Consider the following 25,111-nt stretch of genomic DNA (forward strand, 5'->3'; position numbering starts at 1 on the left):
TTGTATATGGGATTATCGTCCACTGACACGCTGTCCGAACAGAGCGATCTCCGCACAGGGAGCGCAGATGTGCACCTCTCTGTGTCCTACTGTCAGTATTTGACAACCTCTAGCAATGGAAACACGCTTCAAATGCCCCGGAGTTCCCCTTTAAGCCTCTTTTCTGAGTCGTCTGCAGTGTTTTAGAACCCCCCTCACCGCTTTTTTGATGTTTTCTGCTGTCTCCGGTATTTGCCTAATTTTGATTAATCTCAACCTGCTTCAGAACGGCAAGTCATGCGCATGTCCTAAAAGGTCCGTAAAAGCACCATAAACGTCCGTTTTCAGAATAATCAACTCACCGGAGTGGTTACTGGTGTGCACTGGTAATCCAGATCACATTTCGTGGCGAAAAGTTGCAGCAGGGGGTAAGAAGATGTTCAGAAATGATGCTGCTGATATGGGATGTCACACAGCTTCATGTCAGAAGAGGCGAACTGTCCCTTTAAAGAGGCGAACTGTCCCTTTAAAGAGGCGAACTGTCCCTTTAAAGAGGCGAACTGTCCCTTTAAAGAGGAGAACTGTCCCTTTAAAGAGGAGAACTGTCCCTTTAAAGAGGAGAACTGTCCCTTTAAGGTGCTCTGTTGTTCGTGGCGAAAAGTTGCTTCTGTCGTGTTTTATTTGGCAGCTCGTTCATGCTCGCACTATTTTCTTAGCGGTGGCGGAGTAATATCAACGAACATCCAGGACAAAATGTCAAATAAAACACGACAGAAGCAACTTTTCGCCACGAACAACAGAGCACCTTAAAGGGACAGTTCTCCTCTTTAAAGGGACAGTTCTCCTCTTTAAAGGGACAGTTCTCCTCTTTAAAGGGACAGTTCGCCGCTTTAAAGGGCCAGTTCGCCTCTTTAAAGGGACAGTTCGCCTCATTAAAGGGACAGTTCGCCTCTTTAAAGGGACAGTTCTCCTCTTTAAAGGGACAGTTCGCCTCTTTAAAGGGACAGTTCTCCTCTTTAAAGGGACAGTTCTCCTCTTTAAAGGGACAGTTCGCCTCTTTAAAGGGACAGTTCTCCTCTTTAAAGGGACAGTTCTCCTCTTTAAAGGGACAGTTCTCCTCTTTAAAGGGATAGTTCGCCGCTTTAAAGGGCCAGTTCGCCTCTTTAAAGGGACAGTTCGCCTCATTAAAGGGACAGTTCGCCTCTTCTGACATGAAGCTGTGTACCATCCCATATCAGCAGCATCATTTCTGAACATCTTCTTACCCCCTGCTGCATCCTGTGAGCAGAGTTCCAGCCTCGTTTTGGTGCTGATGAAGGTAGTCCGGCTAGTTGGCTGGGGTTTAAAAAATAAAGCGTTTTGCTTCTCAAAACAATATGCGTTCAACAGAGTAATACATTTGCATCACAAAATGGTTCTCCAGGAAAAGTCATTTGTGATGCAAATGTATTACTCTGTTGAACGCATATTGTTATGCGATGTGGGATGTGATACAGCTTCATGTCAAAAGAGGCGAACTGTCCCTTTAAGCTTTGGCCCCGCTGACGGTGTGTGTTGGTCTCAGTTTAAGCCGATCTTCCTGGGAACCGCGGACCCCAGCAGCGAGATGGCCTCGTACCGCCGGGTGGTCAACAGTCAGAAATGCGTCCGAGCCGGCGGCAAACACAACGACCTGGAGGACGTGGGCAGAGATGGCTACCACCACACCTTCTTCGAGATGCTCGGAAACTGGTCGTTTGGGGACTACTTCAAGGTGGGGGGTCACTAACTCTTTTTTTATTTTATTTATTTATCATTATTATTTATTTATTTTATTTGTATTTTTTTATTCACTAACTCTAAGATGGAAGCAGGTGTGGTTTCTGAGGGGGCGGGGCCTCAGTGTTTTTCATGAGGGGGCGGGGCCTCAGTGTTTTTTGTGAGGGGGCGGAGCCTCAGTGTCTCTGAGGGGGCGGGGCCTCAGTGTTTTTCATGAGGGGGCGGAGCCTCAGTGTCTCTGTGTTCAGGAGGAGGCGTGCCGGATGGCGTGGACCCTCCTCACTGAGCATTATGGGATACCTGCGGACAGACTGTACGTGTCCTACTTCGGCGGGGACGCAGCCTCGGGGTTACCGGCCGACCAGGAGACGCGACACATCTGGCTGGACTTGGGGTAGGTCCTCACCTGTCTGCGCTCTGATTGGTCGGTGTGGGGTCAGCTGACCGGGCCTGTCCTCCTCAGGGTCCCGCCCGCTCGCGTGTTGCCGTTCAACCTGAAGGACAACTTCTGGGAGATGGGGGACACCGGCCCCTGCGGCCCCTGCACCGAGATCCACTACGACCACGTGGGGGGCCGGGACGCCGCCGCGCTGGTCAACGCCGACAGTCCAGATGTGGTCGAGATCTGGAACCTGGTCTTCATCCAGTACAACAGGTCTGTGTGCACCCCTGGAGTTCAGATTCATTAGACCAGTTCAGACTGGTTCAGACTGGTTCAGTCCAGTTCAGACCAGTTCAGTCCACATCAGACCACATCAGACCAGTTCAGTCCACATCAGACCACATCAGGTCTTATTAGACTGGTTCAGACTGCATTAGACCAGTTCAGACCTTATTAGACTGGTTCAGACCGGATTAGACCACTTCCCCGTCGGTTTTTGGGTCCAGTGGCTCAGGTGTCGGTCCGTTTCAGGGAGCTGGACCAGAGTCTGCGGCTGCTTCCCCGGTTCAGTGTGGACACCGGGATGGGACTGGAGAGGCTAGTGAGCGTCCTGCAAGGGAAGCGGTCCAACTACGACACCGAGCTCTTCAGGCCGCTGCTGGACGCCATCCATCAGGTACGGCACGCTGTCCATAGGTCGAAGGTCACCACGAGGCCGCCTCTGCTGCCATAGTGACCGGTCTGCTGTGTCCTCAGAGGTCGGGGGTGGGGCCATATGGCGGCAGGATGGAGGCAGCAGATGGGGGGCGGGTGGACTTGGCCTACAGAGTCGTGGCTGACCACATCCGGACTTTGTCGGTCTGCATCGCTGACGGAGTTCACCCGGGCATGTCAGGGGCTGAGTAAGTCTTTGGTTGAGTCTTTGGTTGAGTCTTTGGTTGGTTGATTAATGTATTCTTTGGTTGAGTCTTTGGTTGACTCTTTGGTTGGTTGATTAATGTATTCTTTGGTTGACTCTTTGGTTGGTTAGTTGGTTGGTCCCCATCCAGCCAGCTGCCAGCGCTGTGATGTCATCAGCTGTGGCGTCGTTGTTGATCTGTTTCTTTATTTGTCAGGTTGGTGCTGAGGAGGATTCTGCGGCGGGCGGTTCGGTTCTGCGTCGAGGTCCTGCGGGCTCCGCAGGGAGCGCTGGCCAGCCTGGTTCCCACTGTCGTACAGATACTGGTAAAAAAACAAAACACTTCCCGTAGTGGCTCTGAGCGGTGACATAGGATCACTGATCCAGGACCGGTCGGGCACAACCTGGACCAAAGAGCCCAGCAGGAAGAAAAGAAAATATGAATGACTGGTTGGTTGGTTGGTTGGTTGGTTGATTGATTGTTTGATTGAGTGACTGGCTGGTTGAGTCTTCAGGTTGGTTGGTTGGTTGATTGAGTGACTAGTTGGTAAGTTGGTTGGTTGGTTGAGTGACTGGTTGGTTAGTTGGTTGATTGTTTGATTCTTTGATTCAGTGGTTGGTTGGCTGGTTGGTTGATTGATTGTTTGAGTCTTTGGTTGGTTGGTTGGTTGTTTGATTCTTTGGTTGGTTGGTTGGTTGGCTGGTTGGTTGTTTGATTCTTTGATTCAGTGGTTGGTTGGCTGGTTGGTTGTTTGATTCTTTGATTCTTTGGTTGGTTGGTTGGTTGGTTGGTTGAGTGGCTGGTTGATTCTTTGGTTGGTTGGTTGGCTGGTTGGTTGTTTGATTGTTTGATTCTTTGGTTGGTTGGTTGGTTGGTTGAGTGGCTGGTTGATTCTTTGGTTGGTTGGTTGGCTGGTTGGTTGTTTGATTGAGTGACTGGTTGATTCTTTGGTTGATTGATTGACTGTTTATTGGTTGGTCCCCCTCCCTCCTGGCAGGGTGAGGTGTATCCGGAGCTGTACCGGGAGGCTGACCGGGTGAGTGTTCGGGATGGTCAGAGTGTGACTGGGCTGTAGCTGAATGATGTAACGGGAAGTTGTCATCGGCGGCGCCTCTTTTGCAGATCATGGACGTGATCAATGAGAACGAGGTTCACTTCCTGTCGTCTCTGCAGCAAGGCAGCCGGCTGATCCAGCGCACTCTGGGCAAAAAGGACTACAGACATGGCTTCTTCCCTGGTCAGTTCTGCTCTGAGTAGCTGGTTACAGACGCTCGGGTCTATAAACAGGTGTTGTAGTTACCACCGGTCCTTCTGTTCTGTTTCAGCCTCGGTGGTCTGGTCTCTGCACCGGGATCTGGGCTTTCCTCTGGACCTGGTGGACCTGATGTTGGAGGAGAGAGGGGTCCAGGTGGACCGTCAGGAGCTGGACCGGCTCATCGCCGAGAACCAGAAGGTGGGCCCTCCGTCAGGTGCTCTGAAATAAAAACAATCTGCTGTGGGTGGACTACTGCTCCCATGATGCACCTGGTTATTTATAGTGGGAGGTAGAAGGTCGGCCTTATTATCCTGTCAGAGGAGCTCTGCTTCTACATCTGAGGATGCAGAAACTGAGATGAGGAAAGACACGAGGAGACAGGAGGCAAGGAGAGAGGAGATGAAAAGGGAGGGAAGAGGAAGGAGACAGGTGATAGGAGGCAAGGAGACAGACGAGGAGACAGTAGGTAGGAGGCGAGAAGACAGGAGGGAGGGAGGTGATAGGAGGCAAGGAGACAGACGAGGAGACAGTAGGTAGGAGGCGAGGAGACAGGAGGGAGGGAGGTGATAGGAGGCAAGGAGACAGACGAGGAGACAGTAGGTAGGAGGCGAGGAGACAGGAGGGAGGGAGGTGATAGGAGGCAAGGAGACAGACGAGGAGACAGTAGGTAGGAGGCGAGGAGACAGGAGGGAGGGAGGTGATAGGAGGCAAGGAGACAGAAGAGGAGACAGTAGGTAGGAGGCAAGGAGACAGACGAGGAGACAGTAGGTAGGAGGGGAGAAGACAGGTGACTCCTTCAGCATGTTGGGAGGAGGCAACTTTCTTGTCTCAAACTGGAGTCCCAGGTGTTACATGATGTCACTGATGATGTCATACACCTGTCACAGGTGGCGTCTGAGCTGCAGGCAGGTGCGCAGCCCCAGCTGCTGCTGGACGTCCTGAGCCTGGCAGAGCTGCAGCGTCTCGGGGTTCCTCACACCGCCGACGGCCTCAAGTACCAGTACGGACTGGAGCAGGGCCGATACGGTACGTACACCTGTTCACCTGGCGCACCTGGGGGACCTGGTACACCTGGCACACCTGATACACCTGGGGGACCTGGTACACCTGATACACCTGGGGGACCTGGTACACCTGGTACACCTGAGACACCTGGTACACCTGGTGCACCAGGTACACCTGGGGGACCTGGCAGACCTGGTACACCTGGTACACCTGGGGGACCTGGTACACCTGGTACACCTGGCACACCTGAGACACCTGGTACACCTGGTGCACCAGGTACACCTGGGGGACCTGGGGGACCTGGTACACCTGATACACCTGGGGGACCTGGTACACCTGGCACACCTGATACACCTGGGGGACCTGGCAGACCTGGTGCACCTGGTACACCTGGTACACCTGGTACACCTGGTACACCTGGTACACCTGGCACACCTGGTACACCTGTTACACCTGATACACCTGCACAGGTAACTCGCTCTGGGATCATAGCAGTAATCCGACTCCTCCCTGCCCGCAGTGTTCCCAGCATGCCGTGCGACAGTGGTGGCGCTGTACAACGGTCAGACTCTGGTGCCGGAGGTCTCTGAGGGTCAGCGCTGCGGGGTCGTTCTGGACCACACCTGCTTCTACTCTGAGCAGGGGGGGCAGTCACATGACCAGGGCTACTTCACCCGGGACGGGCTGCAGGTCAGCTGACGCTCACAGGAAGTGTCACAGGTAAAGGCTCTGAGCTCTGACCCCAGGTGTGTTCTGTCCCTCAGGATGTTCTTTACTCTGTGGAGGCGGTGGGCCGGGCCGGGGGTTACGTGGTCCATCAGGTGACTGCAGCCGACACCCTGAAGACCGGAGACCAGGTGCACCTGCACCTCGACCAGGTAAGACCGGGATGGGTCCAGGAAGCCGGTTCAGTCCTTGGCCCAGAATCACCTGTGTCCGTCCTAGGCCCAGAATCACCTGTGTGTGTCCTAGGCCCAGAATCACCTGTGTGTGTCCTAGGCCCAGAATCACCTGTGTGTGTCCTAGGCCCAGAATCACCTGTGTGTCCTAGGCCTAGAATCACCTGTGTGTGTCCTAGGCCCAGAATCACCTGTGTGTGTCCTAGGCCCAGAATCACCTGTGTCCGTCCTAGGCCCAGAATCACCTGTGTGTGTCCTAGGCCCAGAATCACCTGTGTATCCTAAGCCCAGAATCACCTGTGTGTGTCCTAGGCCCAGAATCACCTGTGTGTGTCCTAGGCCCAGAATCACCTGTGTCCGTCCTAGGCCCAGGATCACCTGTGTGTGTCCTAGGCCCAGAATCACCTGTGTGTGTCCTAGGCCCAGAATCACCTGTGTCCGTCCTAGGCCCAGAATCACCTGTGTCCGTCCTAGGCCCAGGATCACCTGTGTCCGTCCTAGGCCCAGAATCACCTGTGTCCGTCCTAGGCCCAGAATCACCTGTGTGTGTCCTAGGCCCAGAATCACCTGTGTCCGTCCTAGGCCCAGAATCACCTGTGTGTGTCCTAGGCCCAGAATCACCTGTGTGTGTCCTAGGCCCAGAATCACCTGTGTGTGTCCTAGGCCCAGAATCACCTGTGTGTGTCCTAGGCCCAGAATCACCTGTGTGTGTCCTAGGCCCAGAATCACCTGTGTGTGTCCTAGGCCCAGAATCACCTGTGTCCGTCCTAGGCCCAGAATCACCTGTGTGTGTCCTAGGCCCAGAATCACCTGTGTGTGTCCTTGGCCCAGAATCACCTGTGTCCGTCCTAGGCCCAGAATCACCTGTGTGTCCTAGGCCCAGAATCACCTGTGTGTGTCCTAGGCCCAGAGTCACCTGTGTATCCTAGGCCCAGAATCACCTGTGTCCGTCCTAGGCCCAGAATCACCTGTGTGTGTCCTAGGCCCAGAATCACCTGTGTGTGTCCTAGGCCCAGAGTCACCTGTGTATCCTAAGCCCAGAATCACCTGTGTGTCCTAGGCCCAGAATCACCTGTGTGTGTCCTAGACCCAGAATCACCTGTGTGTCCTAGGCCCAGAATCACCTGTGTCCGTCCTAGGCCCAGAATCACCTGTGTCCGTCCTAGGCCCAGAATCACCTGTGTGTGTCCTAAGCCCAGAATCACCTGTGTGTGTCCTAAGCCCAGAATCACCTGTGTGTGTCCTAGGCCCAGAATCACCTGTGTGTGTCCTAGGCCCAGAATCACCTGTGTGTGTCCTAGGCCCAGAATCACCTGTGTGTGTCCTAGGCCCAGAATCACCTGTGTGTGTCCTAGGCCCAGAATCACCTGTGTCCGTCCTAGGCCCAGAATCACCTGTGTGTGTCCTAGGCCCAGAATCACCTGTATGTCCTAAGCCCAGAATCACCTGTGTGTGTCCTAGGCCCAGAATCACCTGTGTATCCTAAGCCCAGAATCACCTGTGTGTCCTAGGCCCAGAATCACCTGTGTCCGTCCTAGGCCCAGAATCACCTGTGTGTGTCCTAGGCCCAGAATCACCTGTGTGTGTCCTAGGCCCAGAATCACCTGTGTATCCTAAGCCCAGAATCACCTGTGTGTCCTAGGCCCAGAATCACCTGTGTGTGTCCTAGGCCCAGAATCACCTGTGTGTGTCCTAGGCCCAGAATCACCTGTGTCCGTCCTAGGCCCAGAATCACCTGTGTGTGTCCTAGGCCCAGAATCACCTGTGTCCGTCCTAGGCCCAGAATCACCTGTGTGTGTCCTAGGCCCAGAATCACCTGTGTGTCCTAGGCCCAGAATCACCTGTGTCCGTCCTAGGCCCAGAATCACCTGTGTGTGTCCTAGGCCCAGAATCACCTGTGTCCGTCCTAGGCCCAGAATCACCTGTGTGTCCTAGGCCCAGAATCACCTGTGTGTGTCCTAGGCCCAGAATCACCTGTGTGTCCTAGGCCCAGAATCACCTGTGTGTGTCCTAGGCCCAGAATCACCTGTGTCCGTCCTAGGCCCAGAATCACCTGTGTGTGTCCTAGGCCCAGAATCACCTGTGTGTCCTAGGCCCAGAATCACCTGTGTGTGTCCTAGGCCCAGAATCACCTGTGTGTGTCCTAGGCCCAGAATCACCTGTGTGTCCTTGGCCCAGGATCACCTGTGTGTGTCCTAGGCCCAGGATCACCTGTGTCCGTCGTAGGCCCAGAATCACCTGTGTCCGTCCTAGGCCCAGAATCACCTGTGTCCGTCCTAGGCCCAGAATCACCTGTGTCCGTCCTAGGCCCAGAATCACCTGTGTCCGTCCTAGGCCCAGAATCACCTGTGTCCGTCCTAGGCCCAGAATCACCTGTGTCCGTCCTAGGCCCAGAATCACCTGTGTGTGTCCTAGGCCCAGAATCACCTGTGTGTGTCCTAGGCCCAGAATCACCTGTGTGTGTCCTAGGCCCAGAATCACCTGTGTGTGTCCTAGGCCCAGAATCACCTGTGTGTGTCCTAGGCCCAGGATCACCTGTGTCCGTCGTAGGCCCAGAATCACCTGTGTCCGTCCTAGGCCCAGAATCACCTGTGTCCGTCCTAGGCCCAGAATCACCTGTGTCCGTCCTAGGCCCAGAATCACCTGTGTCCGTCCTAGGCCCAGAATCACCTGTGTCCGTCCTAGGCCCAGAATCACCTGTGTCCGTCCTAGGCCCAGAATCACCTGTGTCCGTCCTAGGCCCAGAATCACCTGTGTGTGTCCTAGGCCCAGAATCACCTGTGTGTCCTAGGCCCAGAATCACCTGTGTGTGTCCTAAGCCCAGAATCACCTGTGTGTGTCCTAGGCCCAGAATCACCTGTGTGTGTCCTAGGCCCAGAATCACCTGTGTGTGTCCTAGGCCCAGAATCACCTGTGTGTGTCCTAGGCTAACCGGATCTCCTGCATGGTGAAACACACGGCAACCCACATCCTGAACTTCGCTCTGAGGAAGGTTCTGGGTCCGGCGGTCCACCAGAGGGGGTCTCACGTGTCGGCCGACCGCCTGCGGTTCGACTTCAGCGTCAAGGTGCGGATCTACTGAGTAACACACAAAATAACGGTTCTGCTGGTTCTGATGGTTCTGATGGTTCTGATGCTGGTTCTGATGGTTCTGATGCTGGTTCTGATGGTTCTGATGCTGGTCCTCCTGGTTCTGCTGGTTCTAATGGTTCTGATGCTGGTTCTGATGCTGGTTCTGATGGTTCTGATGCTGGTTCTAATGGTTCTGATGCTGGTCCTCCTGGTTCTGATGGTTCTGCCGGTCCTCCCCAGGGTTCCCTCAGCGTCTCTCAGCTGCAGCAGGTGGAACGCTGCGTCTGTAACATCATCTCAGCCAATCAGATCGTCCACAGCGGCGAGCTTCCTCTGCAGAGAGCGAGGAGCATCAGGGGGCTGAGAGTGGTGGACGAGGTGAGTCCCCCGCTGTCTCACCCGCTGTCTCACCCGCTGTCTCACCCGCAGTCTCACCCGCAGTCTCACCCGCAGTCTCACCCGCTGTCCCACCCGCAGTCTCACCCGCTGTCTCACCCGCAGTCTCACCCGCTGTCTCACCTTCAGTCTCACCCGCAGTCTCACCCGCTGTCTCACCTTCAGTCTCACCCGCAGTCTCACCCGCTGTCTCACCCGCAGTCTCACCTTCAGTCTCACCCGCAGTCTCACCCGCTGTCTCACCCGCAGTCTCACCCGCAGTCTCACCCGCTGTCTCACCCGCTGTCTCACCCGCTGTCCCACCCGCAGTCTCCCCCGCTGTCTCACCCGCTGTCTCACCCGCTGTCTCACCCGCAGTCTCACCCGCTGTCTCACCCGCAGTCCCACCCGCAGTCTCCCCCGCTGTCTCACCCGCTGTCTCACCCGCTGTCTCACCCGCAGTCTCACCCGCTGTCTCACCCGCAGTCTCACCCGCAGTCTCACCCGCTGTCTCACCCGCTGTCTCACCCGCTGTCCCACCCGCAGTCTCACCCGCAGTCTCACCCGCAGTCTCACCCGCTGTCTCACCCGCAGTCTCACCCGCTGTCCCACCCGCAGTCTCACCCGCTGTCTCACCCGCAGTCTCACCCGCTGTCTCACCTTCAGTCTCACCCGCAGTCTCACCCGCTGTCTCACCTTCAGTCTCACCCGCAGTCTCACCCGCTGTCTCACCCGCAGTCTCACCTTCAGTCTCACCCGCAGTCTCACCCGCAGTCTCACCCGCAGTCTCACCCGCTGTCTCACCCGCTGTCTCACCCACTGTCTCACCCGCTGTCTCACCCGCAGTCTCACCCGCAGTCTCACCCGCTGTCTCACCCGCTGTCTCACCCGCTCTCACCCGCTGTCTCACCTGCAGTCTCACCCGCTGTCTCACCCGCTCTCACCCGCTGTCTCACCCGCAGTCTCACCCGCTGTCTCACCCGCTGTCTCACCCGCTGTCTCACCCGCAGTCTCACCCGCTCTCACCCGCTGTCTCACCCGCTCTCACCCGCTGTCTCACCCGCAGTCTCACCTTCAGTCTCACCTTCAGTCTCATTTGCAGTCTCACCCGCAGTCTCACCCGCAGTCTCACCTTCAGTCTCATTTGCAGTCTCATCCGCTGTCTCACGTGCTCTCACCTACAGTCTCACCCGCTGTCTCACCCGCAGTCTCACCCGCTGTCTCACCCGCTGTCTCACCCGCTGTCTCACCTGCAGCCGCACCTTCAGTCTCACCCGCAGTCTCACCCGCTGTCTCACCCGCTGTCTCACCCGCTGTCTCACCTGCAGCCTCACCTTCAGTCTCACCCGCAATCTCACCCGCAGTCTCACCCGCTGTCTCACCCGCTGTCTCACCCGCTGTGTCACCCGGTGTCTCACCCGCTGTCTCACCTGCAGCCTCACCTTCAGTCTCACCCGCAATCTCACCCGCAGTCTCACCCACAGTCTCAACCGCTGTCTCACCCGCTGTCTCACCTGCAGCCGCACCTTCAGTCTCACCCACAGTCTCAACCGCTGTCTCACCCGCTGTCTCACCTGCAGCCTCACCTTCAGTCTCACCCGCAATCTCACCCGCAGTCTCACCCGCTGTCTCACCCGCTGTCTCACCCGCTGTGTCACCTGCAGCCTCACCTTCAGTCTCACCCGCAGCCTCACCTTCAGTCTCACCCGCAATCTCACCCGCAGTCTCACCCGCTGTCTCACCCGCTGTCTCACCCGCTGTCTCACCCGCTGTCTCACCCGCTGTCTCACCTGCAGCCTCACCTTCAGTCTCACCCGCAATCTCACCCGCAGTCTCACCCACAGTCTCAACCGCTGTCTCACCCGCTGTCTCACCTGCAGCCGCACCTTCAGTCTCACCCGCAGTCTCACCCACAGTCTCAACCGCTGTCTCACCCGCTGTCTCACCTGCAGCCTCACCTTCAGTCTCACCCGCAATCTCACCCGCAGTCTCACCCGCTGTCTCACCCGCTGTCTCACCCGCTGTGTCACCTGCAGCCTCACCTTCAGTCTCACCCGCAGTCTCACCTTCAGTCTCACCCGCAGTTTCACCCGCAGTCTCACCCGCTGTCTCACCCACAGTCTCAACCGCTGTCTCACCCGCTGTCTCACCTGCAGCCTCACCTTCAGTCTCAACCGCTGTCTCACCCGCAGTCTCAACCGCTGTCTCACCCGCTGTCTCACCTTCAGTCTCACCCGCTGTCTCACCCGCTGTCTCACCTTCAGTCTCACCCGCAGTCTCACCCGCTGTCTCACCCGCTGTCTCACCCGCAGTCTCACCCGCAGTCTCACCCGCTGTCTCACCTTCAGTCTCACCCGCAGTCTCACCCGCTGTCTCACCTTCAGTCTCACCCTCAGTCTCACCCGCAGTCTCACCTTCAGTCTCACCCGCAGTCTCACCCGCTGTCTCACCTTCAGTCTCACCCGCAGTCTCACCCGCTGTCTCACCCGCAGTCTCACCTTCAGTCTCACCCGCAGTCTCACCTTCAGTCTCACCCGCAGTCTCACCCGCTGTCTCACCCGCAGTCTCACCCGCAGTCTCACCCGCAGTCTCACCCGCTGTCTCACCTGCTGTCTCACCCGCTTTCTCACCCGCTGTCTCACCCGCTGTCTCACCCGCTGTCTCACCCGCAGTCTCACCCGCTCTCACCCGCTGTCTCACCTGCAGTCTCACCCGCTGTCTCACCCGCAGTCTCACCCGCAGTCTCACCCGCTCTCACCCGCTGTCTCACCCGCAGTCTCACCCGCTGTCTCACCCGCTGTCTCACCCGCAGTCTCACCCGCTGTCTCACCCGCAGTCTCACCCGCTCTCACCCGCTGTCTCACCCGCAGTCTCACCCGCAGCCTCACCTTCAGTCTCACCCGCAGTCTCACCTGCAGCCTCACCTTCAGTCTCACCCGCAGTCTCACCCGCTGTCTCACCTTCAGTCTCACCCGCAGTCTCACCCGCTGTCTCACCTGCTGTCTCACCCGCTGTCTCACCCGCAGTCTCACCCGCTGTCTCACCCGCAGTCTCACCCGCTGTCTCACCTTCCGTCTCACCCGCAGTCTCACCCGCTGTCTCACCCGCTGTCTCACCTTCAGTCTCACCCTCAGTCTCACCCGCAGTCTCACCTTCAGTCTCACCCGCAGTCTCACCCGCTGTCTCACCTTCAGTCTCACCCGCAGTCTCACCCGCTGTCTCACCCGCTGTCTCACCTTCAGTCTCACCCGCAGTCTCACCCGCTGTCTCACCCGCTGTCTCACCCGCAGTCTCACCCGCAGTCTCACCCGCTGTCTCACCTTCAGTCTCACCAGCAGTCTCACCCGCTGTCTCACCTTCAGTCTCACCCTCAGTCTCACCCGCAGTCTCACCTTCAGTCTCACCCGCAGTCTCACCCGCTGTCTCACCCGCAGTCTCACCCGCAGTCTCACCTTCAGTCTCACCCGCAGTCTCACCCGCTGTCTCACCCGCAGTCTCACCCGCAGTCTCACCCGCTGTCTCAATTGCTGTCTCACCCGCTGTCTCACCCGCAGTCTCACCCGCTGTCTCACCCGCTTTCTCACCCGCTGTCTCACCCGCTGTCTCACCCGCTGTCTCACCCGCTGTCTCACCCGCAGTCTCACCCGCTGTCTCACCTGCAGTCTCACCCGCTGTCTCACCCGCTGTCTCACCCGCAGTCTCACCCGCTCTCACCCGCTGTCTCACCCGCAGTCTCACCCGCTGTCTCACCCGCAGTCTCACCCGCTCTCACCCGCAGTCTCACCCGCAGTCTCACCCGCTCTCACCCGCAGTCTCACCCGCTGTCTCACCCGCTGTCTCACCCGCAGTCTCACCTTCAGTCTCACCTTCAGTCTCACCTTCAGTCTCATTTGCAGTCTCACCCGCAGTCTCATTTGCAGTCTCACCCGCTGTCTCACCCTCAGTCTCACCCGCAGTCTCACCTTCAGTCTCACCCGCAGTCTCACCCGCTGTCTCACCTTCAGTCTCACCCGCAGTCTCACCCGCTGTCTCACCCGCAGTCTCACCCTCAGTCTCACCCGCAGTCTCACCCGCAGTCTCACCCGCAGTCTCACCCGCAGTCTCACCCGCTGTCTCAATTGCTGTCTCACCCGCTGTCTCACCCGCAGTCTCACCCGCTGTCTCACCCGCTGTCTCACCCGCTGTCTCACCCGCTGTCTCACCCGCAGTCTCACCCGCTCTCACCCGCTGTCTCACCTGCAGTCTCACCCGCTGTCTCACCCGCTGTCTCACCCGCTCTCACCCGCTGTCTCACCCGCAGTCTCACCCGCTGTCTCACCCGCTGTCTCACCCGCAGTCTCACCCGCTCTCACCCGCTGTCTCACCCGCAGTCTCACCCGCAGTCTCACCCGCTCTCTCACCCGCAGTCTCACCTTCAGTCTCACCTTCAGTCTCATTTGCAGTCTCACCCGCAGTCTCACCCGCAGTCTCACCTTCAGTCTCATTTGCAGTCTCATCCGCTGTCTCACGTGCTGTCTCACCTACAGTCTCACCCGCTGTCTCACCCGCAGTCTCACCCGCTGTCTCACCCGCTGTCTCACCCGCTGTCTCACCTGCAGCCGCACCTTCAGTCTCACCCGCAGTCTCACCCACAGTCTCAACCGCTGTCTCACCTGCTGTCTCACCTGCAGCCTCACCTTTAGTCTCACCCGCAATCTCACCCGCAGTCTCACCCGCTGTCTCACCCGCTGTCTCACCCGCTGTGTCACCTGCAGTCTCACCCTCAGTCTCACCCGCAGTCTCACCTTCAGTCTCACCCGCAGTCTCACCCGCTGTCTCACCTTCAGTCTCACCCGCAGTCTCACCCGCTGTCTCACCCGCTGTCTCACCTTCAGTCTCACCCGCAGTCTCACCCGCTGTCTCACCCGCTGTCTCACCCGCAGTCTCACCCGCAGTCTCACCCGCTGTCTCACCTTCAGTCTCACCAGCAGTCTCACCCGCTGTCTCACCTTCAGTCTCACCCTCAGTCTCACCCGCAGTCTCACCTTCAGTCTCACCCGCAGTCTCACCCGCTGTCTCACCCGCAGTCTCACCCGCAGTCTCACCTTCAGTCTCACCCGCAGTCTCACCCGCTGTCTCACCCGCAGTCTCACCCGCTGTCTCAATTGCTGTCTCACCCGCTGTCTCACCCGCAGTCTCACCCGCTGTCTCACCCGCTTTCTCACCCGCTGTCTCACCCGCTGTCTCACCCGCTGTCTCACCCGCTGTCTCACCCGCAGTCTCACCCGCTGTCTCACCTGCAGTCTCACCCGCTGTCTCAACCGCTGTCTCACCCGCAGTCTCACCCGCTCTCACCCGCTGTCTCACCCGCAGTCTCACCCGCTGTCTCACCCGCAGTCTCACCCGCTCTCACCCGCAGTCTCACCCGCAGTCTCACCCGCTCTCACCCGCAGTCTCACCCGCTGTCTCACCCGCTGTCTCACCCGCAGTCTCACCTTCAGTCTCACCTTCAGTCTCACCTTCAGTCTCATTTGCAGTCTCACCCGCAGTCTCATTTGCAGTCTCACCCGCTGTCTCACCCTCAGTCTCACCCGCAGTCTCACCTTCAGTCTCACCCGCAGTCTCACCCGCTGTCTCACCTTCAGTCTCACCCGCAGTCTCACCCGCTGTCTCACCCGCAGTCTCACCCTCAGTCTCACCCGCAGTCTCACCCGCAGTCTCACCCGCAGTCTCACCCGCAGTCTCACCCGCTGTCTCAATTGCTGTCTCACCCGCAGTCTCACCCGCTGTCTCACCCGCTGTCTCACCCGCTGTCTCACCCGCTGTCTCACCCGCAGTCTCACCCGCTCTCACCCGCTGTCTCACCTGCAGTCTCACCCGCTGTCTCACCCGCTGTCTCACCCGCTCTCACCCGCTGTCTCACCCGCAGTCTCACCCGCTGTCTCACCCGCTGTCTCACCCGCAGTCTCACCCGCTCTCACCCGCTGTCTCACCCGCAGTCTCACCCGCAGTCTCACCCGCTCTCTCACCCGCAGTCTCACCTTCAGTCTCACCTTCAGTCTCATTTGCAGTCTCACCCGCAGTCTCACCCGCAGTCTCACCTTCAGTCTCATTTGCAGTCTCATCCGCTGTCTCACGTGCTGTCTCACCTACAGTCTCACCCGCTGTCTCACCCGCAGTCTCACCCGCTGTCTCACCCGCTGTCTCACCCGCTGTCTCACCTGCAGCCTCACCTTCAGTCTCACCCGCAATCTCACCCGCAGTCTCACCCGCTGTCTCACCCGCTGTCTCACCCGCTGTGTCACCCGGTGTCTCACCCGCTGTCTCACCTGCAGCCTCACCTTCAGTCTCACCCGCAATCTCACCCGCAGTCTCACCCACAGTCTCAACCGCTGTCTCACCCGCTGTCTCACCTGCAGCCGCACCTTCAGTCTCACCCACAGTCTCAACCGCTGTCTCACCCGCTGTCTCACCTGCAGCCTCACCTTCAGTCTCACCCGCAATCTCACCCGCAGTCTCACCCGCTGTCTCACCCGCTGTCTCACCCGCTGTGTCACCTGCAGCCTCACCTTCAGTCTCACCCGCAGCCTCACCTTCAGTCTCACCCGCAATCTCACCCGCAGTCTCACCCGCTGTCTCACCCGCTGTCTCACCCGCTGTCTCACCCGCTGTCTCACCCGCTGTCTCACCTGCAGCCTCACCTTCAGTCTCACCCGCAATCTCACCCGCAGTCTCACCCACAGTCTCAACCGCTGTCTCACCCGCTGTCTCACCTGCAGCCGCACCTTCAGTCTCACCCGCAGTCTCACCCACAGTCTCAACCGCTGTCTCACCCGCTGTCTCACCTGCAGCCTCACCTTCAGTCTCACCCGCAATCTCACCCGCAGTCTCACCCGCTGTCTCACCCGCTGTCTCACCCGCTGTGTCACCTGCAGCCTCACCTTCAGTCTCACCCGCAGTCTCACCTTCAGTCTCACCCGCAGTTTCACCCGCAGTCTCACCCGCTGTCTCACCCACAGTCTCAACCGCTGTCTCACCCGCTGTCTCACCTGCAGCCTCACCTTCAGTCTCAACCGCTGTCTCACCCGCAGTCTCAACCGCTGTCTCACCCGCTGTCTCACCTTCAGTCTCACCCGCTGTCTCACCCGCTGTCTCACCTTCAGTCTCACCCGCAGTCTCACCCGCTGTCTCACCCGCTGTCTCACCCGCAGTCTCACCCGCAGTCTCACCCGCTGTCTCACCTTCAGTCTCACCCGCAGTCTCACCCGCTGTCTCACCTTCAGTCTCACCCTCAGTCTCACCCGCAGTCTCACCTTCAGTCTCACCCGCAGTCTCACCCGCTGTCTCACCTTCAGTCTCACCCGCAGTCTCACCCGCTGTCTCACCCGCAGTCTCACCTTCAGTCTCACCCGCAGTCTCACCTTCAGTCTCACCCGCAGTCTCACCCGCTGTCTCACCCGCAGTCTCACCCGCAGTCTCACCCGCAGTCTCACCCGCTGTCTCACCTGCTGTCTCACCCGCTTTCTCACCCGCTGTCTCACCCGCTGTCTCACCCGCTGTCTCACCCGCAGTCTCACCCGCTCTCACCCGCTGTCTCACCTGCAGTCTCACCCGCTGTCTCACCCGCAGTCTCACCCGCTGTCTCACCCGCTGTCTCACCCGCAGTCTCACCCGCTGTCTCACCCGCAGTCTCACCCGCTCTCACCCGCTGTCTCACCCGCAGTCTCACCCGCAGCCTCACCTTCAGTCTCACCCGCAGTCTCACCTGCAGCCTCACCTTCAGTCTCACCCGCAGTCTCACCCGCTGTCTCACCTTCAGTCTCACCCGCAGTCTCACCCGCTGTCTCACCTGCTGTCTCACCCGCTGTCTCACCCGCAGTCTCACCCGCTGTCTCACCCGCAGTCTCACCCGCTGTCTCACCTTCCGTCTCACCCGCAGTCTCACCCGCTGTCTCACCCGCTGTCTCACCTTCAGTCTCACCCTCAGTCTCACCCGCAGTCTCACCTTCAGTCTCACCCGCAGTCTCACCCGCTGTCTCACCTTCAGTCTCACCCGCAGTCTCACCCGCTGTCTCACCCGCTGTCTCACCTTCAGTCTCACCCGCAGTCTCACCCGCTGTCTCACCCGCTGTCTCACCCGCAGTCTCACCCGCAGTCTCACCCGCTGTCTCACCTTCAGTCTCACCAGCAGTCTCACCCGCTGTCTCACCTTCAGTCTCACCCTCAGTCTCACCCGCAGTCTCACCTTCAGTCTCACCCGCAGTCTCACCCGCTGTCTCACCCGCAGTCTCACCCGCAGTCTCACCTTCAGTCTCACCCGCAGTCTCACCCGCTGTCTCACCCGCAGTCTCACCCGCAGTCTCACCCGCTGTCTCAATTGCTGTCTCACCCGCTGTCTCACCCGCAGTCTCACCCGCTGTCTCACCCGCTTTCTCACCCGCTGTCTCACCCGCTGTCTCACCCGCTGTCTCACCCGCTGTCTCACCCGCAGTCTCACCCGCTGTCTCACCTGCAGTCTCACCCGCTGTCTCACCCGCTGTCTCACCCGCAGTCTCACCCGCTCTCACCCGCTGTCTCACCCGCAGTCTCACCCGCTGTCTCACCCGCAGTCTCACCCGCTCTCACCCGCAGTCTCACCCGCAGTCTCACCCGCTCTCACCCGCAGTCTCACCCGCTGTCTCACCCGCTGTCTCACCCGCAGTCTCACCTTCAGTCTCACCTTCAGTCTCACCTTCAGTCTCATTTGCAGTCTCACCCGCAGTCTCATTTGCAGTCTCACCCGCTGTCTCACCCTCAGTCTCACCCGCAGTCTCACCTTCAGTCTCACCCGCAGTCTCACCCGCTGTCTCACCTTCAGTCTCACCCGCAGTCTCACCCGCTGTCTCACCCGCAGTCTCACCCTCAGTCTCACCCGCAGTCTCACCCGCAGTCTCACCCGCAGTCTCACCCGCAGTCTCACCCGCTGTCTCAATTGCTGTCTCACCCGCTGTCTCACCCGCAGTCTCACCCGCTGTCTCACCCGCTGTCTCACCCGCTGTCTCACCCGCTGTCTCACCCGCAGTCTCACCCGCTCTCACCCGCTGTCTCACCTGCAGTCTCACCCGCTGTCTCACCCGCTGTCTCACCCGCTCTCACCCGCTGTCTCACCCGCAGTCTCACCCGCTGTCTCACCCGCTGTCTCACCCGCAGTCTCACCCGCTCTCACCCGCTGTCTCACCCGCAGTCTCACCCGCAGTCTCACCCGCTCTCTCACCCGCAGTCTCACCTTCAGTCTCACCTTCAGTCTCATTTGCAGTCTCACCCGCAGTCTCACCCGCAGTCTCACCTTCAGTCTCATTTGCAGTCTCATCCGCTGTCTCACGTGCTGTCTCACCTACAGTCTCACCCGCTGTCTCACCCGCAGTCTCACCCGCTGTCTCACCCGCTGTCTCACCCGCTGTCTCACCTGCAGCCGCACCTTCAGTCTCACCCGCAGTCTCACCCACAGTCTCAACCGCTGTCTCACCTGCTGTCTCACCTGCAGCCTCACCTTTAGTCTCACCCGCAATCTCACCCGCAGTCTCACCCGCTGTCTCACCCGCTGTCTCACCCGCTGTGTCACCTGCAGTCTCACCCTCAGTCTCACCCGCAGTCTCACCTTCAGTCTCACCCGCAGTCTCACCCGCTGTCTCACCTTCAGTCTCACCCGCAGTCTCACCCGCTGTCTCACCCGCTGTCTCACCTTCAGTCTCACCCGCAGTCTCACCCGCTGTCTCACCCGCTGTCTCACCCGCAGTCTCACCCGCAGTCTCACCCGCTGTCTCACCTTCAGTCTCACCAGCAGTCTCACCCGCTGTCTCACCTTCAGTCTCACCCTCAGTCTCACCCGCAGTCTCACCTTCAGTCTCACCCGCAGTCTCACCCGCTGTCTCACCCGCAGTCTCACCCGCAGTCTCACCTTCAGTCTCACCCGCAGTCTCACCCGCTGTCTCACCCGCAGTCTCACCCGCTGTCTCAATTGCTGTCTCACCCGCTGTCTCACCCGCAGTCTCACCCGCTGTCTCACCCGCTTTCTCACCCGCTGTCTCACCCGCTGTCTCACCCGCTGTCTCACCCGCTGTCTCACCCGCAGTCTCACCCGCTGTCTCACCTGCAGTCTCACCCGCTGTCTCAACCGCTGTCTCACCCGCAGTCTCACCCGCTCTCACCCGCTGTCTCACCCGCAGTCTCACCCGCTGTCTCACCCGCAGTCTCACCCGCTCTCACCCGCAGTCTCACCCGCAGTCTCACCCGCTCTCACCCGCAGTCTCACCCGCTGTCTCACCCGCTGTCTCACCCGCAGTCTCACCTTCAGTCTCACCTTCAGTCTCACCTTCAGTCTCATTTGCAGTCTCACCCGCAGTCTCATTTGCAGTCTCACCCGCTGTCTCACCCTCAGTCTCACCCGCAGTCTCACCTTCAGTCTCACCCGCAGTCTCACCCGCTGTCTCACCTTCAGTCTCACCCGCAGTCTCACCCGCTGTCTCACCCGCAGTCTCACCCTCAGTCTCACCCGCAGTCTCACCCGCAGTCTCACCCGCAGTCTCACCCGCAGTCTCACCCGCTGTCTCAATTGCTGTCTCACCCGCAGTCTCACCCGCTGTCTCACCCGCTGTCTCACCCGCTGTCTCACCCGCTGTCTCACCCGCAGTCTCACCCGCTCTCACCCGCTGTCTCACCTGCAGTCTCACCCGCTGTCTCACCCGCTGTCTCACCCGCTCTCACCCGCTGTCTCACCCGCAGTCTCACCCGCTGTCTCACCCGCTGTCTCACCCGCAGTCTCACCCGCTCTCACCCGCTGTCTCACCCGCAGTCTCACCCGCAGTCTCACCCGCTCTCTCACCCGCAGTCTCACCTTCAGTCTCACCTTCAGTCTCATTTGCAGTCTCACCCGCAGTCTCACCCGCAGTCTCACCTTCAGTCTCATTTGCAGTCTCATCCGCTGTCTCACGTGCTGTCTCACCTACAGTCTCACCCGCTGTCTCACCCGCAGTCTCACCCGCTGTCTCACCCGCTGTCTCACCCGCTGTCTCACCTGCAGCCGCACCTTCAGTCTCACCCGCAGTCTCACCCACAGTCTCAACCGCTGTCTCACCTGCTGTCTCACCTGCAGCCTCACCTTTAGTCTCACCCGCAATCTCACCCGCAGTCTCACCCGCTGTCTCACCCGCTGTCTCACCCGCTGTGTCACCTGCAGCCTCACCTTCAGTCTCACCCGCAGTCTCACCCGCAGTTTCACCCGCATTCTCACCCGCTGTCTCACCCACAGTCTCAACCGCTGTCTCACCCGCTGTCTCACCTGCAGCCTCACCTTCAGTCTCACCCGCAATCTCACCCGCAGTCTCAACCGCTGTCTCACCCGCTGTCTCACCTGCAGCCTCACCTTCAGTCTCACCCGCAGTCTCACATTCTGTCTCACCCGCAGTTTCACCCGCAGTCTCACCCGCTGTCTCACCCACAGTCTCAACCGCTGTCTCACCCGCTGTCTCACCTGCAGCCTCACCTTCAGTCTCACCCGCAGTCTCACCCACAGTCTCAACCGCTGTCTCACCCGCTGTCTCACCTGCAGCCTCACCTTCAGTCTCACCCGCAATCTCACCCGCAGTCTCACCCGCTGTCTCACCCGCTGTCTCACCCGCTGTCTTACCTGCAGCCTCACCTGCAGTCTCACCTGCAGTCTCACCTGCTGTCTCACGTGCTGTCCCACCCGCTGTCCCACCCGCAGTCTCACCCTCAGTCTCACCCGCTGTCTCACCTGCAGTCTCACCTGCAGTCTCACCTGCTCTCTCACCTGCAGTCTCACCTGCAGTCTCACCTGCAGTCTCACCTGTAGTCTCACCTGCTGTCTCACCCGCAGTTTCACCCGCAGTCTCACCCGCTGTCTCACCCGCTGTCTCACCTGCTCTCTCACCTGCTCTCTCACCTGCAGTCTCACCCGCTGTGTCACCCGCTGTCTCACCCGCTGTCTCACCTGCAGTCTCACCTGCAGTCTCACCTGCTCTCTCACTTGCAGTCTCACCTGCAGTCTCACCTGCTCTCTCACCTGCAGTCTCACCCGCTGTCTCACCCGCTGTCTCACCCGCTGTCTCACCCGCAGTCTCACCTGCAGTCTCACCTGCTCTCTCACTTGCAGTCTCACCTGCAGTCTCACCTGCAGTCTCACCCGCAGTCTCACCCGCAGTCTCACCTGCAGTCTCACCTGCTCTCTCACCCGCAGTCTCACCCGCAGTCTCACTTGCAGTCTCACCTGCAGTCTCACCCGCAGTCTCACCCGCAGTCTCACCTGTAGTCTCACCTGCTGTCTCACCTGTCCCCTCAGGTGTACCCTGACCCGGTCCGGGTGGTGTCTCTGGATGTTCCGCTCTCTGAGCTGCTGGTCGGTGGAACAGACAGAGAAACGTCGGTGGAACTCTGCTGTGGAACGTGAGACTTGAACTACCTGTCCTCTTTATCCCTCTGTACCCGCCACATTCTACACATCTGTCCAGATGTTCAGCCGCTCACCTGTTGATAGAACTTGAACCTTCAGCTGCTGACCAATCAGAGAGCATTCTGCTGATCCCAGTCATTTTCAACGAGAGAATATTGATAAAACGTGAAGTGGTGGCAAGAAGGTTAAAGTAAAGTCAGCAGCTGTGAATGACCAGAACTCACTGGAACACCTGTGGAAGGTCTGGGGTGTGTCTGAGGTGTGTCTAAGTGTGTGGCCGTGGCTCAGTGGTTAGAGTTGGTCGTCCAATAACCGGAAGGTTGGTGGTTCGATTCCCACTCTCGCCACTCAAAAAAGATTGATGGAACTGATAGCTGGAGGGGTGTCAGTCCACCTCCTTGTCACGGCTGAGGTGCCCTTGAGCAAGGCACCGTACCCCACATGCTCCCCAGGCGCTTCATGGCTGCCCACCGCTCCAGGTTGGCATCTGTCTCTGAGTGTGTGACCCTGTGCGTGTGCGTGTGTGTGTCAGCAGGTGCCAACCTGTATGGGTTAAAAGCGGAGGACAAATTTCGTGTGTATGCATGTATGCATGTTAATAAATAAATCTGATCTGATCTGAGGTGGGTCTGAGGTGCGTGTGAGTGTGTCTGAGGTGTGTCTGAGTGTGTCTGAGGTGTGTCTGAGGTGTGTCGAGGTGTGTCTGAGGTGTGTCTGAGGTGTGAGGTGTATCCTAGGTGTGTCTGAGGTGTATCCTAGGTGTGTCTGAGGTGTGTCTGAGTGTGTCTGAGGTGTGTCGAGGTGTGTCTGAGGTGTGTCGAGGTGTGTCTGAGGTGTGTCGAGGTGTGTCTGAGGTGTGTCGAGATGTGTCTGAGGTGTGTCGAGGTGTGTCTGAGGTGTGTCGAGGTGTGTCTGAGGTGTGTCGAGGTGTGTCTGAGGTGTGTCTGAGGTGTATCCTAGGTGTGTCTGAGGTGTCTCCGAGGTGTGTCTGAGGTATGTCTGAGGTGTGTCTGAGGTGTGAGGTGTATCCTAGGTGTCTCTGAGGTGTGTCTGAGGTGTATCCTAGGTGTCTCTGAGGTGTGTCTGAGGTGTATCCTAGGTGTGTCTGAGGTGTATCCTAGGTGTGTCTGAGGTGTATCGAGGTGTGTCGAGGTGTGTCTGAGGTGTGTCTGAGGTGTATCCTAGGTGTGTCTGAGGTGTATCCTAGGTGTGTCTGAGGTGTATCCTAGGTGTGTCTGAGGTGTATCCTAGGTGTGTCTGAGGTGTCTCCGAGGTGTGTCTGAGGTGTGTCTGAGGTGTGTCTGAGGTGTGTCTGAGGTGTGAGGTGTATCCTAGGTGTGTCTGAGGTGTATCCTAGGTGTGTCTGAGGTGTATCCTAGGTGTGTCTGAGGTGTGAGGTGTATCCTAGGTGTGTCTGAGGTGTATCCTAGGTGTGTCTGAGGTGTGTCGAGGTGTGTCGAGGTGTGTCTGAGGTGTGTCTGAGGTGTATCCTAGGTGTGTCTGAGGTGTATCCTAGGTGTGTCTGAGGTGTATCCTAGGTGTGTCTGAGGTGTGTCTGAGGTGTGTCTGAGGTGTGTCTGAGGTGTGTCTGAGGTGTATCCTAGGTGTGTCTGAGGTGTATCCTAGGTGTGTCTGAGGTGTGTCTGAGGTGTGTCTGAGGTGTATCCTAGGTGTGTCTGAGGTGTGTCCTAGGTGTGTCTGAGGTGTGTCTTGGTGTGTCTCGGGTGTGTGTCCTGGGTGTGTCTGAGGTGTATCCTAGGTGTGTCTGAGGTGTGTCTGAGGTGTGTCTGAGGTGTGTCTGAGGTGTATCCTAGGTGTGTCTGAGGTGTATCCTAGGTGTGTCTGAGGTGTATCCTAGGTGTCTCTGAGGTGTGTCTGAGGTGTGTCTTGGTGTGTCTCGGGTGTGTGTCCTGGGTGTGTCTAGGTGTCTCTGAGGTGTATCCTAGGTGTGTCTGAGGTATGTCTTGGTGTGTCTCGGGTGTGTGTCCTGGGTGTGTCTAGGTGTCTCTGAGGTGTGTCTCAGGTGTGTCTGAGGTGTGTCTCAGGTGTATCTGAGGTGTCTCTGAGGTGTGTCTGAGGTGTCTCCGAGGTGTGTCTGAGGTGTATCCTAGGTGTGTCTGAGGTGTGTCTCAGGTGTATCTGAGGTGTGTCTGAGTGTGTCTGAGGTGTGTCTGAGGTGTGTCTGAGGTGTGTCTGAGGTGTGAGGTGTATCCTAGGTGTGTCTGAGGTGTATCCTAGGTGTGTCTGAGGTGTATCCTAGGTGTGTCTGAGGTGTGTCGAGGTGTGTCGAGGTGTGTCTGAGGTGTGTCTGAGGTGTATCCTAGGTGTGTCTGAGGTGTATCCTAGGTGTGTCTGAGGTGTATCCTAGGTGTGTCTGAGGTGTATCCTAGGTGTGTCTGAGGTGTGTCTGAGGTGTGTCTGAGGTGTGTCTGAGGTGTGTCTGAGGTGTATCCTAGGTGTGTCTGAGGTGTGTCCTAGGTGTGTCTGAGGTGTGTCTTGGTGTGTCTGAGGTGTATCCTAGGTGTGTCTGAGGTGTGTCTTGGTGTGTCTGAGGTGTATCCTAGGTGTGTCTGAGGTGTGTCCTGGGTGTGTCTGAGGTGTATCCTAGGTGTGTCTGAGGTGTGTCTGAGGTGTGTCTGAGGTGTATCCTAGGTGTGTCTGAGGTGTATCCTAGGTGTGTCTGAGGTGTGTCTGAGGTGTGTCTGAGGTGTGAGGTGTATCCTAGGTGTGTCTGAGGTGTATCCTAGGTGTGTCTGAGGTGTATCCTAGGTGTGTCTGAGGTGTATCCTAGGTGTGTCTGAGGTGTGTCGAGGTGTGTCGAGGTGTGTCTGAGGTGTGTCTGAGGTGTATCCTAGGTGTGTCTGAGGTGTATCCTAGGTGTGTCTGAGGTGTATCCTAGGTGTGTCTGAGGTGTGTCTGAGGTGTGTCTGAGGTGTGTCTGAGGTGTGTCTGAGGTGTATCCTAGGTGTGTCTGAGGTGTGTCCTAGGTGTGTCTGAGGTGTGTCTTGGTGTGTCTGAGGTGTATCCTAGGTGTGTCTGAGGTGTGTCTTGGTGTGTCTG

General features: G+C 58.3%; 1 protein-coding gene across 3 annotated transcripts in view; it reads left to right on the plus strand.

The window, feature by feature from the left end:
* The window catches only part of aars2 (alanyl-tRNA synthetase 2, mitochondrial (putative)), a 45,251-nt gene that overhangs the window by 1,098 nt on the left and 19,042 nt on the right, over positions 1 to 25,111 (plus strand). The window contains exons 2-16 of one of the 3 annotated variants that reach the window (XM_075462399.1): positions 1,544 to 1,732; positions 1,986 to 2,131; positions 2,201 to 2,392; positions 2,651 to 2,795; positions 2,876 to 3,021; positions 3,235 to 3,343; positions 4,016 to 4,054; positions 4,141 to 4,255; positions 4,344 to 4,471; positions 5,161 to 5,299; positions 5,799 to 5,968; positions 6,043 to 6,156; positions 9,104 to 9,244; positions 9,490 to 9,627; positions 21,941 to 22,044. In XM_075462399.1, coding sequence (XP_075318514.1) covers positions 1,544 to 1,732; positions 1,986 to 2,131; positions 2,201 to 2,392; positions 2,651 to 2,795; positions 2,876 to 3,021; positions 3,235 to 3,343; positions 4,016 to 4,054; positions 4,141 to 4,255; positions 4,344 to 4,471; positions 5,161 to 5,299; positions 5,799 to 5,968; positions 6,043 to 6,156; positions 9,104 to 9,244; positions 9,490 to 9,627; positions 21,941 to 22,044 — 2,015 coding nt within the window. The remainder of the gene's footprint in view (positions 1 to 1,543; positions 1,733 to 1,985; positions 2,132 to 2,200; positions 2,393 to 2,650; positions 2,796 to 2,875; positions 3,022 to 3,234; positions 3,344 to 4,015; positions 4,055 to 4,140; positions 4,256 to 4,343; positions 4,472 to 5,160; positions 5,300 to 5,798; positions 5,969 to 6,042; positions 6,157 to 9,103; positions 9,245 to 9,489; positions 9,628 to 21,940; positions 22,045 to 25,111) is intronic. The other 2 variants (XM_075462401.1, XM_075462400.1) reach the window with 2 other exon arrangements.

This window comes from Odontesthes bonariensis, chromosome 4 (genome assembly GCF_027942865.1).
Source record: "Odontesthes bonariensis isolate fOdoBon6 chromosome 4, fOdoBon6.hap1, whole genome shotgun sequence".
NCBI lineage: Eukaryota > Metazoa > Chordata > Actinopteri > Atheriniformes > Atherinopsidae > Odontesthes > Odontesthes bonariensis.